The following is a 16,305-nucleotide window of genomic DNA, read 5'->3' as shown; positions in this document are numbered from 1 at the left end:
TCATAAAAAATATGACGCCAAGCGCACTAAATTATTGTCCTGAATGCCGTTATTTCTATCATTATATTTTTTAGGTTTAGTTTTCAGCAAAATATGAATGTGGCCTTTGCGCTACGCTTAGCATGCTTCCTTGCCACCATTTCACCGCAAAGCGCAGAGCCTGTCTTGCTTGAGACAGCCGGCGCTGAATTCACATATGAAGTGAAGACAGCGTTAAGGACACGGACAAAGGTGTCCGTAACTAAAAAACGACATGTTTAGCTAGCTGACAACTAAATTCGCGTTTAAGAGGCAACTGAAATGCAACCACTTTCCAAATAAAAATTATGAGGCCTCCCGAAAGCCAAAACGTACCGGAACGATGTGTCCATCTGGAAAAACACTAACGACTCCTGCGAAAGGCTAAAAAGTGTTCGGAAACGCCTTATAGAGAACGGCGTAAATCTTAGGCACGATGAGTGGAAAGTGCGAAGTCCAGCAGCAACTTACCTCGGACGCAGAATCAACCGGGATGGGCTTCACATGACAGCGAAAATCTTTGATGCTATTGCACAGGCACTCAGCCATTGCAAGATGGGCGAGCTGTGGTCGTTTCGCGGTGAAGCTGTTGTAGCCTTGCAGTTGTTCTAGCAAATTCGGGGGCTCGTGCACACCGCAAAGCAGGACCGCTTCTTGCGGCCGCAACACTCAGCTAGACCTCAAAAAACGGCTGGAAAATCGATTTGTTTTTTACCTTCCGGGTAATAGAGTGACTTTTCTTTCACATACTCGAGTTACAGTGCCAAGCTATCATACATGTCTGCAGCTTTTGCGTAAGCTGTAGTTTAAGAAATTTTCTCACGCAATCTACTTTCAAATATTTTATTATTGCAATACGGCACTTGCGCACGTTGGAAGGCCTGGAAGGGTGAGGATGCATGTTGGACTTCCCCGAATATGCGTCAGCGCGCGATGTAACTCGGTGGCGCCTATGATGCTTGTCTGCCGTCAACGCACGTCAGATGGCGTGGTTGTGCTTGTCTTACGTCGGTTGCACATGTCTAATGTAGTCTACAGCTTCGATGTGCATCCGCTTTCACAGGGTGGAATAGAGGCGGATCCTTTCGGTAAATTCTGAATTTTTCTGCTCCATTTTACTAGATAGATTTGAACGAGCCGATTTAGGTAACAGCTCGGAAGAAGGGCCCTTCCAACCTTGACGGAGCGCGAAACTCCGTTCGTGTCGGAACGGAATGGTGACCATCGCGGCCCATATATCCGCAGACACGCACATCTTTCGTCATCCTCAACTGGTCCGAAAGACTTGCCTCTGTCGGAAAAAGAAATTGTGCTGCATCGATGGCAGTCGCAACCACAACGCAAAACCCTGAACGCAGTAAGTCGCATTTTGGAACAACATCTTCTTCTTCATTCGAATTGTTTTCTTACTTCCCTCTGACCTTTCTAATTATCGGTTCTTTTTCTACACTCATTCGATGTTTGACGATCATCCGCTCTCTGCGTGCAAAACAGGCTCCAAAGACTTGACAGCCAGATTGGTGAGACAGTGAAAAAAGCAAATAAATGCGTATACGAAACGCCAATTACCTGAATTGCGCAGGTAAAATATTATTAAAATGCTACCAGAGTTTTATTGCTTAAAATACATAAAAGTAACATATAAATTGGGACAAACCAGTGACAAAGACGGAGGCAGATACGGCACCCGTGTTGAAGAAAAATTACAAGGAAAGTGATATACATGCATATTTATGCTCACGACAATTTTTTTTCCAGTATGTGCAAAAAGAACACATGCACTTACAGCATAAAAAAGTTCCTGCGCCTGGAGAATGCAGCACAGTATGAAACAGCGTCATGAGTACCGAAAAGTAGAGCTTAGTATGTTTAAAAATTACGAATGCTTGCACACATACCAACAGGCATGTGACATGCCATGCGTTGAATATATGCAATTGTCATGCGTTGAATAGATGCTACGGTAAATGTTATCTAAGTCGCGCACAGCTAAGTTTCACAGCGGGCAAAAATATTCCCGGCTCTCGCAGAGCCAAAGGCCACGTGACAGTGCATAGCCGATACCAAGCAGATATAGAATATTTGGGCAGAAGTCCAGCAGCACGAATGACCTAAAGATACGCCGAGAGCGATGCGGGCGTGAGTGTGCCTGTACGAGTGAGAACATGTACCGCTTCTTTGAAGCTAGCCGCTCCGGCATGGCTCCGATCTGCCCAGGCGATTTGTGTGCAGAACGTCGCGTACGGGAACTTGCGCGTTTTGCGCGGTAGCATCTGCGCAGAGAGCTAGCATCATGAAGGCGTCATTCTTCGCCGCGCAAACGGTGCTCGAGTGCGACGCTTAGCTCGAGGCGACAACGCGCCGATTGGCGCTCCTTTCACTTCTGGAAGCAACGCACATTCGGATCGGTCCAACTCAAAGAGGTAGCAGAGAACGGTGGCATGTTTCAGTTATCGCCTATTAAAATTGTACAGTACGCCTTCAACGGCAACCCGCCGCGCTAGATAAAGATGCTTACTGCGGTAGTTTTGGCGGTGATAGGCGATAAGGTGAGCCCGTCGGCGGCTGTGTTCTTTGCCGACGTCGTCACCACACCTCTGTTCATTTGCGCTGTGTATCCATGTACAGTCACTGCGCAGAAGCTGTGACTAATCGGTTGTCCCTTCTCCGCAAATCCCAAAGAGGCGAAATATATATCGCGGTGCGCCGCTTCATTAGCCGCAACCTAAATCGAGGCGCGCTTAACCGTTACGGCACAAAAGGTTATCACACTAACCATATGGTATACGATGGGCCACTACGGAAAAAAATAATTCTGATGTTCCACGTGCCAAACCAACGATCTGATTATGAGGCACGTCGTAGTTAGGGACGCCGTATTAATTTTGACTTCCTGGAAATTTTTAAGTGCTTATACAATGCATAATGCACAATCGTTTTTGCATTCCGCTCCATTGGAATGCGGCCGCTGCAGGGATCGTATCCACAACATCGAGCCCCAAATTTCCAAGGCGGCTGCCATAATTACCAAATGCGTAAGTGTGAAGTGCGACACTGCATTCCGGGACGAATGTGGTGCAAGCGTTGCACAGCTGCACACTCGCTGCACACTTACTTGTCGTGGTTCTCCTAAGCTCGTAAGGCCTGACTAAATACCTTGAAAGGCAGCGCGCCTCTCACGTATCGGAACGCGATAACAACCGCTTAGACGGCACACGTGAGCCCCTATGAAAGATGGCGTGGCCACTGTACAACATTATCACTGCGCAGAGAAGCTGATCCTTATGTTCCAATTGTGCTCTCTCATACAAATTAAGGAAGCGTCATTAGACAGGAGCAAATGAAGCAATGAAATTTTACGCACGTGGGGCGCCGCTGCCTCATCGCCTACCATTGTTTCAAACGAAGTGACGGCGGCAGCGAGCGTTAGTATCGCACGCTTTCGCTCCGGGGCATGCGGTTTGCCCGAAGAAAGTGAACGGTGTGCTTAACATCTCACGCTTGTCAATGTCAAAATAGAAAAAAAGGCTAAGTGCTCACGACAACGAGTCTACTTACTTATGTGGAAAATGTTCGGCTGCGCCTGTTTCGGCGTGCCTTCTCTCCAACAGGCATCATGACCTCTATAGCGCAACTAATTAAAACAGCCAGGCTCGCACATCATTCGAAGACTAGTAGCTGGGTCAGCCAACGACTTCAACGGATAAACGTTCCACTTATCGTCTTTAAAGCATTTCACTAAAATGTGCGTCATGACGTCCGAAAAGCAAAAATACTTACATCAAAAAGCGCGAGGCGTCAACCACCGCACAACTGCAACCAAGTAACTCAGTACGGAAGTCGATCACAGCTTCACTATAGTGTTGAGTTATAAAACCTTTCAAACGTAAGATAACCGCACTGAAAACAAGCCAATTAATTAGCAATAATTTTTCATCTACTAACCATCGTAAATTTTTCAGAACAACCAATTTGTAGCGTAAACAACAAATACTACTACAAAAAATGCGACTACGAAACTAGCGGTAACCGTTTGTACTGTTGAAAAAATGTGCGCAAAACGAAGTTACAACGGTGACAACCACGTGCGCGCGCACACACGCACACCCGAACGCTACCTTGACGTTTGTATCGCTACCTAGAAATAAAAATTATTACTAATTTCGTGATTTTAACAAAAGTAACGCTATTAAAATAGTTTTTAGCATCTTTGCAGATGGTGAGGTGACAGGTAAGGTATGATAAGAGTCCGTTACCTGCATTTCTTTCATTTTCTATTCGTCTTCTTCTATTTAACTGAACATACGAGTCCTGCAGGCTTGGGAGACGAGAGGATGACAGTTCAGCGGAGGCTGAAATAAATCGCATGCTTCTTGCAAGGCGAGAGTCGGGAGCAGCCGCAGATACAGCGATTAGCTGTGATAGTGTTGCGGCTGTTGCTGGATCCGAAGCTCTTTGAAGTCAATGGTCAACGCGCTGCGATCTCAAAGCGCGTTCGTTGTTTGATCTCGATTACCACGGCCGTTGGATAAAAAAAAACTATATTTACTTTCCGGATAGAGGGTGCGTCGCAGGAATTCCGAAGACCTCTCACGTGTATGTTTGCAGCGCGTGCGCACTTGCATCCCACAGTTCCCACAGCGCGCCCGATGCTCGAAGATAGCGTCGTCGCGTGTCTGCGCCCGTCGTGTCACCGGCCCGGCTGCCAATGTGTCTACTTTTGGGGAACTCCACATGCGCGTAGTCACCATGTTTGCAAGTGAATTTCGCATTCTGCTCCAGGAAACGTGCTCATTTTTTGTCGTACCAATGGCTATGTACTCTAGTGTATGTTAAAACGACGATGGCATTTGTACACCGGCGAAGAAATGTTAAATCGTTATGATCTTGGGCGGTCATGAAGCTAGCTTACCGTTGCAGTTATTACGTAGCGAAAACGGCTAGGAAAGTGGGGTGGTCCCGCACCAGTACGAGGAAGTGGCACGCTGCGCACGCGCCAAGCCTTTCAGAGCTTACTGGCTTTACAGAGCTTACTGGCTTTACAGAGCTAACAGAGCTTACTAACGGTTTTATTGTTGTGCAAGTGTTGATCGAACTCAATTGCTTATGAAAATTTGTTGAAGTCCTTTGCTTCAACAATGGCCCAACAATATATCTATGGTTAATCAACAGTCATTTTTGTACGGGAAGGATCTGAACATCCTGGCAACGACTTAAAGAAAGGAAAAGTTGTTTTCTTTCGCACCTGTAGAGGCTCGTATCGAGCCGCAAGCCGTATCAAAATGTGACTATCAACGAGACAAGATGTGAGAATTAGTCTCAATTTACAAATTAATGGCACGGGTGTTAAAAAACACCAATGTGACCAAAACCCACCTTAGTGCACCACTCTACACATGAATATGGCGCACCACCATAGATGGAGTCATGTTGAGGCAAAACTATCCTAAGGCACACGTTTGGAAAATGAACCGAGTTCGATTACATGAAAGGGGCAATTATGCGTCTGGAAGGAGACTTCGGCGGTGCCATTAAGACGCGATAATTAGTCGCTGATTAGGTAAGATAAAAGCAGTGGCGTAATTAGTACCAATATACTTGAACATAACCACATTGTACTCCACACATCCACACCTCTAGGATTGGTCCACCAGGCCTCTAGGTATCGAATGGAAAGCGCAAAGCAAATGCGCACATGATTGGGCGTGAAATACGAATAAAAATAAAATAGATAATGATGACACGAAAAGTGACAGAAGTAGACACAGTCGACAGAAATATTCCACATTGAAGCATTGAATCATTTTAACTACAATTCACGTCGACGTTGCGTGGTATAGCGTCGCCAATTGGTATACGCTTTTTTTTCTCGTTAAGTAAAAAGTGAAAATGCATATGATCGCGACTGAAACTGAAATGCCGCAATTGAAGTTGTTCTCTGTGCAACGTCCACTTTCTAAATAATAACTGCGACACGCCTTGTGACATGAAGAGCGCTTTATCTTGCTCTATAAAAGCTCGGAATAAATTTCTTTTTAGTTCATCTAATATCATCATTCGTCATGTTGTTCCATTAATGCGACATATTTGCTCATAGATTGCTCTTTCTGTGTGATTCTTTTCGGATTTCTACAAAATGTTACTCTAAAACCCGGCAGCTGCACTATTCAACGAAAGAACAGCCCCAAGACGAACTGACGTCGAGCCCACGCATGGATGCGCAGGGAAGAGCGGAGTCAGAGGAAGCAACTGCCCTCATCCATCCACCGAGAGCCTCTTGTTAACAAGGAGGCGAAGATGATCATGGATAGGGCACTGATCAGAACTACGGTAAGCTTCATGTTTGACCATATTGACACGGCTTTTTTGAAGCCACAATGATTCAACTTCCACTCATGAGCATTGAGGGCTTACTGTGCACTCGTGTGCGTTGTTCGTTGTGTGCTTTTCCGTGGCGTGATGTACTGTACATAGCAGTAGCATCAGTCAGCACGAAGCTCCACCATACGGGTTCTGCTGCAAAACGTAAATTACAAGCATCTGTCATTATGGTGGTTAAAGCGCATAGGAAAGGTGTTTAAAAAGGAGAAATGCGCTAAAGGAGAGAACAGGGGGATATCGTAGAAAACAGGGGCCTGACATATAATGCCATACTTACTGTGCCACGAAGACACTGAACGATTTTTAGGCGTTTCCTACTTCTCCGACTCCTTTAACGCTGCCCTATATTTTAGAGGCTATGTGCAGGTTCTCAAACAACCAACGACCTCGACGTCACAGCGCCGTCTTTCTATGCCCATTAGAAACATACATTTCTCCAGCACTGTTTTAAAAAATATTAATGAGATGAGCATTTCTGGGGTTACCACACCAGCTTGCGGTAGGTTGCCTGCCTGCTTACCAGTTTGTCCATTTTCACAACCATTCACCTCACCTTGGATCACTGGGTAGCCCATGGCCTAACTGTTAGAGCATTGGACTGCTATGCTGAAGTAGCCAGGTTCCAAACCAATCATTTATTCAACTTGGCTTACTGGCTAGGCAACCCTGCTTATATGCCGCGGTTCCATGAACACCCTGCATGCCAAATTTTGTTACTGGGTTTGTGACGGTGGGTATCTGCCACTTTTCATTGAATCACTTTCAGCCCAGCTTGGTCACTGCGTATGAAGAGCGCGACATTCTAGATCGCGCTCTTCATTTATTGTCTTTGGCACGAACATGGGTCACGTGGTAGGTACTGCCTATTTAATGAGACAAAATGTTTTTTATTTCTCTGGTGCGGGCGGTTTTGAACCTAGGTCATACATACTGAACAAGTCTTGTCTGAATTAATAAGGAAAGCAGCACGACGCACGGTTATCGCAGCGGCGTTACAGGATCGAGCAGCGCGTGCAGAGAGAACCGAGGGAGAGGAGCCCGCCATGATACATGCATCAGACATGATACGTTCAGGTATAGAAAACTCGAGGACAACTTTCTTTGGCAACGAACGGACAGCTACGGGTGCGTGGCTGATGCACATGTGTTACGGCGCCAAGTAGTCCGCCAACATTTCACAGTGCTTTTAGTTGCTCGGAACAATGTCTGAAAAGACGCATTTTCATGTGCGATGCTTTCGCGTTTGCCCCGACGCGTAAGGAAAAGCGGCAACATAAGGAAACTTTTACATTCAGTGGTGTGTTTAACGTATCTAGTTGTTGCTAATAAGGTGTTTACGTTTGATTTCGCCCAGGTTAAACTCACGTGCATGAAAAGGCGGGACTCTTTTCAGTACCGCTCTCACTTGTGCGCGCTTTGCCTCCATAGTTTTCCCTTAATAGACAACTTGCGGGAAACCTGCTGCGCATGCGTGACAGAAGCCGGATAGCAGCGCCCTCAGTTTGGTTGGAAAGCAAACAGACGACTTTCCGCCGGACCACGTTGATCCGGCAGACTCGGGGTTTCCGGGCTGCACGTTTCGGCACAATGCCAGCGCACTGCGTCGCGTATGGCTGTACTAATTACTTTTACGGCAAAGAGGCGGTGAAGTTTTTTAGATTTCCGTCAGCGAAACTGTACCCCGAGAAGCAAGATGCTTGGATTGCTGCCGTAAAAAGGAAGAATGAAGACGGTTCATTGTGGCAACCGAACGAACATTCACGCATTTGCAGCGCGCATTTTATTGCAGGTAAGTGCTAAAACAAACTTGATAGACATGCGAAGAGTTTTGAGCAATGCATGCTGTTGAGCTAGGTAGTTTACTATGCTTCTAGCCAGCGTAAACAGAATCGATAAGGTGAAAATTGATCAGGCAATACCACCCGTATACGGATGCTCCGCGTATCCGGGTCGTCCGTCCGTGTCGCATTTCTCAGCCGTGTCCTTTTGCACTGGTTTCTGCAGTTATGACAGGTTTGCTGGTTTTGCTAATATTTTGAAAAATTCCAGGGCGGCCGTCAACTTTTAAGAATCATCCCGACTACGTGCCAAATATGTTCTGCTACAAGAGAACTCCGGGCCAGGCTGGTGCAGATCGGCACAGCCGTTGGCTGAAAAACCAAGGTGAATGCAAGGTTTCAGTTCGTATGTACTTGTTTCGTTTTTATAGGTTGAAATAGGGATTGATGTGAGCTAGCAACCGCATACGCGCGACATAGTGCGGCGAGTTTCAGAAGCCGTGCGGAACGCTGCAACAATACGTTTAAATGGAGAAGTAACGAGATTAGTGAAATTAAAGAACTGCAGACCTGTTAAAAATGAAAACGTACAGCTCGAAATTATTGTTTTGCTATGCACTTCGCGGACATTTTACGCTAATGGAGTGAGCGTGAAGTGCTGCGTTGGACTTGAGAAGCGACCTTGCCAGTTTCCACTTTTTTCGTTTTAGCGCTCAACGTCCTGTACCAACCTATCGAGTATGAGAAACACTGTAGTGAGGATTGCTGCTTTAAAGCGTTTTTGACGTGTCCTCTTTTCGAACACTTGGACGCGCGTTGTTTCATCTTCATGGCAACGCGCCCGTTCATGTCGTGATTGAGCGCTTGTCTCTCGGACTACGGCAGACTTACCTTAACCATTGAGCTGCCGTGGCGGATTAGCACCCCTTATCGCACTAACAAGTGTTAGAGCTTTTCGACGGGAGCATGTAAGTACCGTGTAGCTTGTGATGGGGATGTGCATGCTGTATTTGGTCTGGACCACTGCAAGGCGGTGCGCACTGAGTGTGTACTTTTAACACAGCTTTGTGTTTGTTAACAACGGTGATGACAATGTGGATCATGTGGATCAATGTGGACCTGGCATTGTGGTTTCTCGTTTGCTTGTCTGTGCATGCTTTACGTGCTTTTTTGTACACCTTTTCTAAAGGCTTAGCTTATTTTTTCTAACCGTCATGAAACTTCATTACAGGCGCTGCTTCTACAAAGCAGAAGGGTACCAAGAACACAGCAAGTCAGCTCCCTGCCACACAGCAACCTACAGCCCCTTCGTTGAACCAAGGGAAGGCCAGTAAAGGTACATATACATTAAACCGTAACAGCATAAGACTGTCATGGTATGCTCAGCGTCAGCATTATAGTTACTGAGAGCACATAGCAAAAAAGCCTATAAGGTTGTAAAGGTTCTTCCTGTAGAGATTTTGACAAGTTATGGAAATGTTTTGGTAGTCTTTCACTTCATCCTGCAGGTGCTGACATCAATGAATATACATCTGCAGCCCAGTCAGAGCTACTAACCACCACGCAACAGCCTGCATCCCCATCACCGGCTCAAGGGGAAACCACTAAAGGTATTCGCTCACTATACCACGTCAGTATAAAGACATTTAGGTATATGTAGCATAGGCATTATGACTTATTGTTTCCTGTGCTGAGTTTACTTTAATCCTCCCTGAAATTTGTCTCAGCATTATATAACACTGCACTTTATTTTTGACATCAACAAGAGTTTTCTGCGAATAATACAGAAATACACCATCAAAGATCATGATCAGCCTAACTGCGCCCACTGCTGGGCAAAGGCCTCTCCCATATTTCTCCAATAACCTGACCGTGTGCTAGCTGCAGCCTTGCTATCCCGGCAACCTTCTTAATCTCATTCACCCACCTAACATTCGACGCCCTCTGTTGTGCTTGCCATGCCTTGGAATGAGTCCGTTACTCTTAATGCCCGTCGGCTATATTGCCTTCTTGGTTTCAACCAAGCCGTCATCAACACGGATTTGTTCCCTGACCCCTCCTGTTCTTTTATTGTCTCTTAACATTACACCTATAATTCCTTTCCATACCTCACTGCAAAAATCACTGGCATGAAACTGCACTTTCAGCATTTTAGTCCCGTTTTTTTTTTCTTTAGTGGACCTTGGCAAGCGTTATGCTTGGCTTTGAAACAAAGCTGGGTCCGTGATTATTTTCTAATCGGAGCGGAGTGAGCAGGGGTTATTATAGGTCAACATTAGATTGGTTTCGTGTGGTTTAACGTCCCAAATGGACCCAGTCCATGAGGGACACCGTAGTGGAGCGCTCTGGAAATATTGACCACTTGGGGTTCTTTAAAGTGCACCGACAAAGCACAATACACGGGCCCCTGCATTTTGCCTCCATCGAAATGTGACCACCGCGGTATGACACTCTTAAGATTCCTGTGCCGTATGCAGTACAGCTATGGAAACAGTGGTTGATCACCAGGCAACCAATATGTTCTATCACAGCACCTCTGCTACCCGAGCGAAAGTGACAGTTTGTTTCCTTTTGCCATCATTTGCAGATACCAAGCCATTGCAGGCACCGCTGCCAGAATGCAGTTGTCAACAGTGCAGTTTTGGCAACGTGAGACGGATGGAGCGCACTCTCGGTGAACTGCAGAAACTTGCTATCCAGCTTCAGGACAGAAACCTAAGGCTTGAAAACAAGCTTGAAAGGGTAGAGTCAAGAAATCTCACAGTACAAATACTGCATGATCCAAGCAAATGCATGCATTATGTTGGACTTCCAAACATTGGAGTTTTCCAAAGCTTACTGGACTACCTAAACCCCCTTGCTAGTGAAATGGCCTACTGGGGTTCGAACCAGAAAGGCGGAAAGGGCCTCCTTGGCCATCGAAAAGATAGTGAATTGGAAAATGAGTTCTTTATGGCATTGCTTAGCCTGAGAAGAGGAATAGGTGGTGTAGAGCTAGCACGCAACTTCCTAATATGTGAAAGCCAGGTTAGCCGCATCTTCACCACATGGGTGAATCTGCTGCAACGAGAGCTAAAAAAACTGACTACGCTACCTTCTCGGGAAGCCTTGAAACCATACCTGCCGAAGTAATTTCGTGACTTTGCGAACACAAGATTGGTTCTTGATGCAACTGAAGTGAGAATTCAGCGATCATCGTCGCTAAGTGCCCAAAGGCAAACATTTTCAGCATACAAACATTTCAACACATACAAGGTGCTTGTGGGGTGCACTCCTGATGGATACATAGCGTTTCTTTCCCGCCTTTGGGGTGGGTCAGTGTCAGACACGACGATCCTGGAAAGCAGTGGATTGCTCGACGAGTTAGTAGAAGGAGATGCAGTCATGGTGGACAAAGGTTTCACCTTCCCCAACATACCACCTGGAGTGACTGTGTACCGACCACCATTCCGTCAGCGTCATCAAAAACAGATGCCACCAGCTGCAGTCCATGAAACGCGGCGCATTGCCTGTGCAAGAGTCCATGTTGAACGGGCTATTGCACACGTGAAAAGTTTTCGTCTACTTGAGCGGCCATTCCCAATTTACATGATTGATATTGCTGACCACGTGTTTCAAGTGTGCTGCTTCCTCAGCAATTTTAGGAATCCACTCATAAAAGATGAAGTGGCTGTATAAGCATAGAAAACAGTTTCAGTTCACAAACTGTTGTTTTTCTTTTTTTGCTGCTACTACTATGTTGCGATTTTACTGTTTTATGAGGAAATAAGTTGATGAAAACAGTGTAAAATTCAAGTTTTATTTTCAGACTATTCAGAGAAGGCCCACATATGGCACCAAGGAATATTGTCATGTGTGCCGCCCTAAGACATGCAGATAAAACATCCTGTGACATATACAGAGCACACATCAGCTGACACATTCAAATGGCTTGTGAAATCCTAGATTTTTTATCAGCGTGTCATCACGGTGCACAAGCAACGGTAATACAGCATCACAAAAACACATGATTTTGCTGTTTCCTTCGCATTATGTGCACTCTTTCATTTTAGCTAGGATACTATAAACCTCAAATTGTTTTCTGAGCTACTCTGCTCGATTAATTCGTAGCATTGCATTTATCATTGTGTGTGCACAGCTGCTGCATTTTCATCAAATTAGGCTAGTCCACCTTGCTACCTCCAGTCTCCCTATCTTACAGAGTGCCTGTGCAACCCTGTGTTTTTCACTTCAACAGTGTAGCCTGTGGCTTTCATCAGCAGCACATAAGACTGCACTGCACAGTCTTCATGCGTCCGCCCATATGCCATTGCTTCTGATATTGCTTTGTCATTTGGGTAAAGCACAGTCCCCAGCAAACCCTCTGGTTTCGTGACGTGACATATTCTCTTAAATAATGATGCTGTCAAGCGGCCTGTTCTTTCAGCAAACCAATTCTTGTTGTTGGCTTGTCCAAGTGTGCGGGTGCATATGCGCTGTCTTTCCTCACTTGATGTCGCCTTCAAAGACTCTTAGTGAAGAGCCACAACTTCTGTGCCGTGACTGCCCCACAGATCTTCCTCGTCACCAATTTCCAAACATACATTTGCGGCTGCTTTCGTGACCAGCTGAGTTGCGCGGGGGCACATGTATCGCACTGTATGCAGTGTTGGGCACGCAGTCACAAGGCTTGCCTTCAGCTTGGAAATGTCAGCATCAGAAATCACCTTTGGCTCGGGTTGTAATCGCGTAGCCATTTTGGAGATGGTGGCTTGTTGATAACATTCCTATGGAAGGGAATTTCCTGCAGTGGACGTTTCGCTGCTGGTTTCCTTGCTGAAATGAAAAATTGAACATTTCAGAGTTTGTTTGATGCACTTTTTGGGTATAGAGACAACAAGCAGGCCCCATAATCATGTACTGCTTTTCGCCAAAGGGTTTTATCGTTATACATGCACCAGTAGCAAGTTGAGCATGCAAGTGTGGAGTGATTTTCACAGTTTCAAGAACCATGACCCAGAAGCTTAACTAAAGGAACTATTTAGCAAATAAATTTGCAGAATAACACAGGCATAGCAAAATTACTTCAAAGAAGTAATTAAAGTACATTACTAATTACTATCCTGAAAGTTGCGAGAATGTAATTAAATTACATTGCCAATTAATGATCGCAAAGAGCAATGACATATTGCAATTACTTTCAGAAGGTAATTGCAATTACTTTTTAATTACTTATTATTGTTCATATTCAGAAAAAACTGTATGCAGCTCCTACAGCCATCTCGTATTTCTCAATTTACTTCATCGCAGGGGTAGCTGAGTTCCAGATTCAGCGCCTAAATATTTTCCTTGCTTTGAAGACAGGGTGCCCTTTTTCACGGCCAAATAGCCGTTTTACTGATATTTTTTTAGTAGCAACCCTGTATTGTGTATGGTAAAAAACTTTTTTAGTTTTGGGTAAAGCTGAAATGTTGTTAAAGCGCGTGTCGGTATGTGCGGGTTCTCATGAAGCGCCAGAAGCCATCTATATTTATATAAAGAAGCCAGAAGCCATCTATATTCTATATAAAGCAGTTGGACACGCCCCTACGTTTTCAACTCCATTGCCTTTACTGGCCCAGGCTTTTCACCTTGCTCGATCCTGTTTTCAAGATGCCCAACCCGGCAAACAAGAGATCAAATCTTTGCCAGCCCCACAAAGAGCTGGAGTGCACCCTCGATATAGAAGCAATTTAGGCAGCAAATAAATATTTTCGCTCCCAAATTACTCACAAAAAGTTAATTAGGTTAATATATTATTAGACCAGGAAAGTAGTGAATTACATTACAAATAACCAAGAGAAGTAATTAAATTGGTGTAATTGGATTACAGTAAGTTAATTAATGCCACGTATGGAATGATACAAACCTTCTGAAGGAACAATCCACTTGCATGGCAAGTCCGCGCATGATGGCTTGTTTTCCCACGGCACAGCCCCCTTGTCGGCAACGGTGAGTAAGACGCCGGCAACGTACTGGCACGTCTCAGTCAACCTGAAAAGTAACAAGTATTTATAGTACCTAAAAATATTGTTGAGTGCGATCTACCATCGCATCGTATCGTTTGCTTCCGGTGCGCTTTAACATACTCAAGCATAGTGCACAACTCGTACGAAGTTGGGACTCCCGAGAATGATATGGTCCTCCCGTTTTATTATTTTTTTTATTTAATGACATTGCGCGTCCGTCGACCGCGCACCATATAACGGCCGTTTAACCACGGAATCGCCAAGTGTTTGGACAACCGAGCAGCCTCCTGGACTTTTATGACATATCGCACGACCATCGGTCATGTCATGCAGGCGGCTGAGAACCCCGGAAATACCCGATGTTAGTGCAAGCGTGAGCCTCCCACGCTACTGCCGCGCTGTGCTATAGTAGAGAGAATCAGAGAGAGAAGCCGCATTAACATGCATGTATGTGCTAAAAGCAGGATACTCTCCTGCGCGCAAAGCATTTCAGAGTCATTGTAACTGTCCCTGAGTCATCGGAAAAGGTCAACGCCTCCCCGAAACCGTTCTTAGTTTCGTGCACGGCGATAACCGTTTCAGCAGTGGCGAGGGAGGAATGAAGTGTAGATGGGGCAAGCTGATGCCCAGAAAGTTTGAAAAGTAACAAATATTGCGACAGGGAAGGTTGTGCTTTGCATCAGAGTTAGCTGATTTTCGGAGCTTTGCAAATGATAGCTATTCGGCAAGTCCCAACGGTTCAGTTAGGCTATATTGCATTTTCAATAAACAGCTGAGTAAAAAGTTTCTTACCTTGCAACACATTCACAATGTGCTCCAGCGATGTTGCCCGAGGCTCGACGGTATCATGCAGACACGGTGTACGCACCTGGTCGCATAAATGGTTTGCACCCCGATCTCACAAGGCCAAGCTCAGCGTCAGGCGTGTTGATGTTCAACATTGCGTTCATCACATACCCTTCTTCTTTAAGGGCCCATCCACGATGAGCTGGACGCACAGAGTGCGTAACTGAGTTTACGTAACGCCAAACACTCGCTACTTATTGTACATTACGACAAGTCTGTGGTCCATCCGTTCACTGAAAATGCGAACGATACTGCGTCTTCTTCATTCATTTTGCGAGCCTACACGAGGAAAGCGCGTCCGTAAAGCAAATGGCACTGCTCACTCAACAGCTCGAGTTTTCCACACAGATAGCCTCGCATCCAAAGCGCTGGAGCTTTTGGTGTAGTACTATAGACGGCGCACATTTTCCCGCAAGTTGTCTATTGCCACAGACAGTTGCCCGCGAGTACAATCGCATTACTTTTGCCATACTTTGTCAGATGGCTTCTGAAGTACATTTTTTACATTGCACTGCGACGTTAAAGAGCATGAAGAAAGTCTAATACCTTTCATCGGTGCTGTAGAACATTAAGGTTACCGCTATTGCTAATTATATACATTGAATATAACTGAAGCTAAACCAGGGCAAGCAGTGAGGCTTGTCCAGATTGCTTATGCCTTCGGTGCCAATGTAGAAACGGCTCCATTGGAAGGTGTCGTTTCTGCATCCCAGTCTGCAACGTACCATGAAATCACCTCAAGCTTCTACGAACCTAAAGAATCTTATCTCTATCCAAATTATGAAAGTTAGAGTTGTCGCTAAATTTGTGTTTTTCAATCGGAAACGTCCGTGTGCTTTGAGTTAAGAAGGGCCTAGGCATAAGTCAACTTCTATTACTCATGCTCCACAACACTAGCCGTTTAAGAGAATGTAAATTAAAATAGCACTTTGTTTCGCGTGATCGAGTCCTTTTTATAGAAGAGAACGTAAACGCCCTGTACCTACCATGAGCAGTAATTCTGTGTGTGCTCCCACCCATTCTCCACACTTTTCCTTAGTATTTTGACTCCGTTTACAGCGTTCTCGCTACTGATGTTGCGGCGTTTCTTTCCCCTATTATTGCTTAGTAAATGAATCATAACAGCAGTACCAGGATAATTTAACGTAGTTAACGCTCTTTCCTCAAGTATAGACGTTTTGATGGAGGACATGCGAGAACCTCCTGTCAGAAATATGGCGAGGGAGTACAACGGCATGCGCCGCAGCGTCCTCAGTAAATCTAGGCGCTGGATCACAATGAATTAGCACAGACCA

The 16,305-nt window shown here is 45.4% G+C and overlaps 1 protein-coding gene and 1 long non-coding RNA gene across 2 annotated transcripts in view; both read left to right on the top strand.

The window, feature by feature from the left end:
- Positions 1-1,062: 1,062 nt before the first annotated feature.
- Positions 1,063-16,305, top strand: part of LOC139046880 (uncharacterized) — a 28,343-nt gene continuing 13,100 nt past the window's right edge. Inside the window, exons 1-2 of the long non-coding RNA XR_011506967.1 lie at positions 1,063-1,375; positions 6,177-6,348. This is a non-coding gene — a long non-coding RNA (uncharacterized lncRNA). The remainder of the gene's footprint in view (positions 1,376-6,176; positions 6,349-16,305) is intronic.
- Positions 7,525-13,264, top strand: LOC135901222 (THAP domain-containing protein 1-like). The gene is made up of 5 exons (XM_070520807.1): positions 7,525-8,188; positions 8,449-8,562; positions 9,409-9,513; positions 9,686-9,787; positions 10,765-13,264. The coding sequence occupies exons 1-5, from the start codon at positions 7,867-7,869 to the stop codon at positions 11,307-11,309; spliced, it is 1,188 nt and encodes a 395-aa protein (XP_070376908.1). The 5' UTR covers positions 7,525-7,866; the 3' UTR covers positions 11,310-13,264.

This window comes from Dermacentor albipictus, chromosome 6 (assembly GCF_038994185.2).
Source record: "Dermacentor albipictus isolate Rhodes 1998 colony chromosome 6, USDA_Dalb.pri_finalv2, whole genome shotgun sequence".
NCBI classification, from domain to species: Eukaryota; Metazoa; Arthropoda; class Arachnida; order Ixodida; family Ixodidae; genus Dermacentor; species Dermacentor albipictus.
This window is presented reverse-complemented; position numbering and strand designations above follow the sequence as displayed.

Coding starts and splice junctions, on each gene's coding strand:
- LOC135901222 (XM_070520807.1), top strand. CDS start 7,867: ATGCGTGACAGAAGCCGGATAGCAGCGCCCTCAGTTTGGTTGGAAAGC. Junction 8,189..8,448: donor CAGCGCGCATTTTATTGCAG/GTAAGTGCTAAA, acceptor GAAAAATTCCAG/GGCGGCCGTCAACTTTTAAG. Junction 8,563..9,408: donor CCGTTGGCTGAAAAACCAAG/GTGAATGCAAGG, acceptor ACTTCATTACAG/GCGCTGCTTCTACAAAGCAG.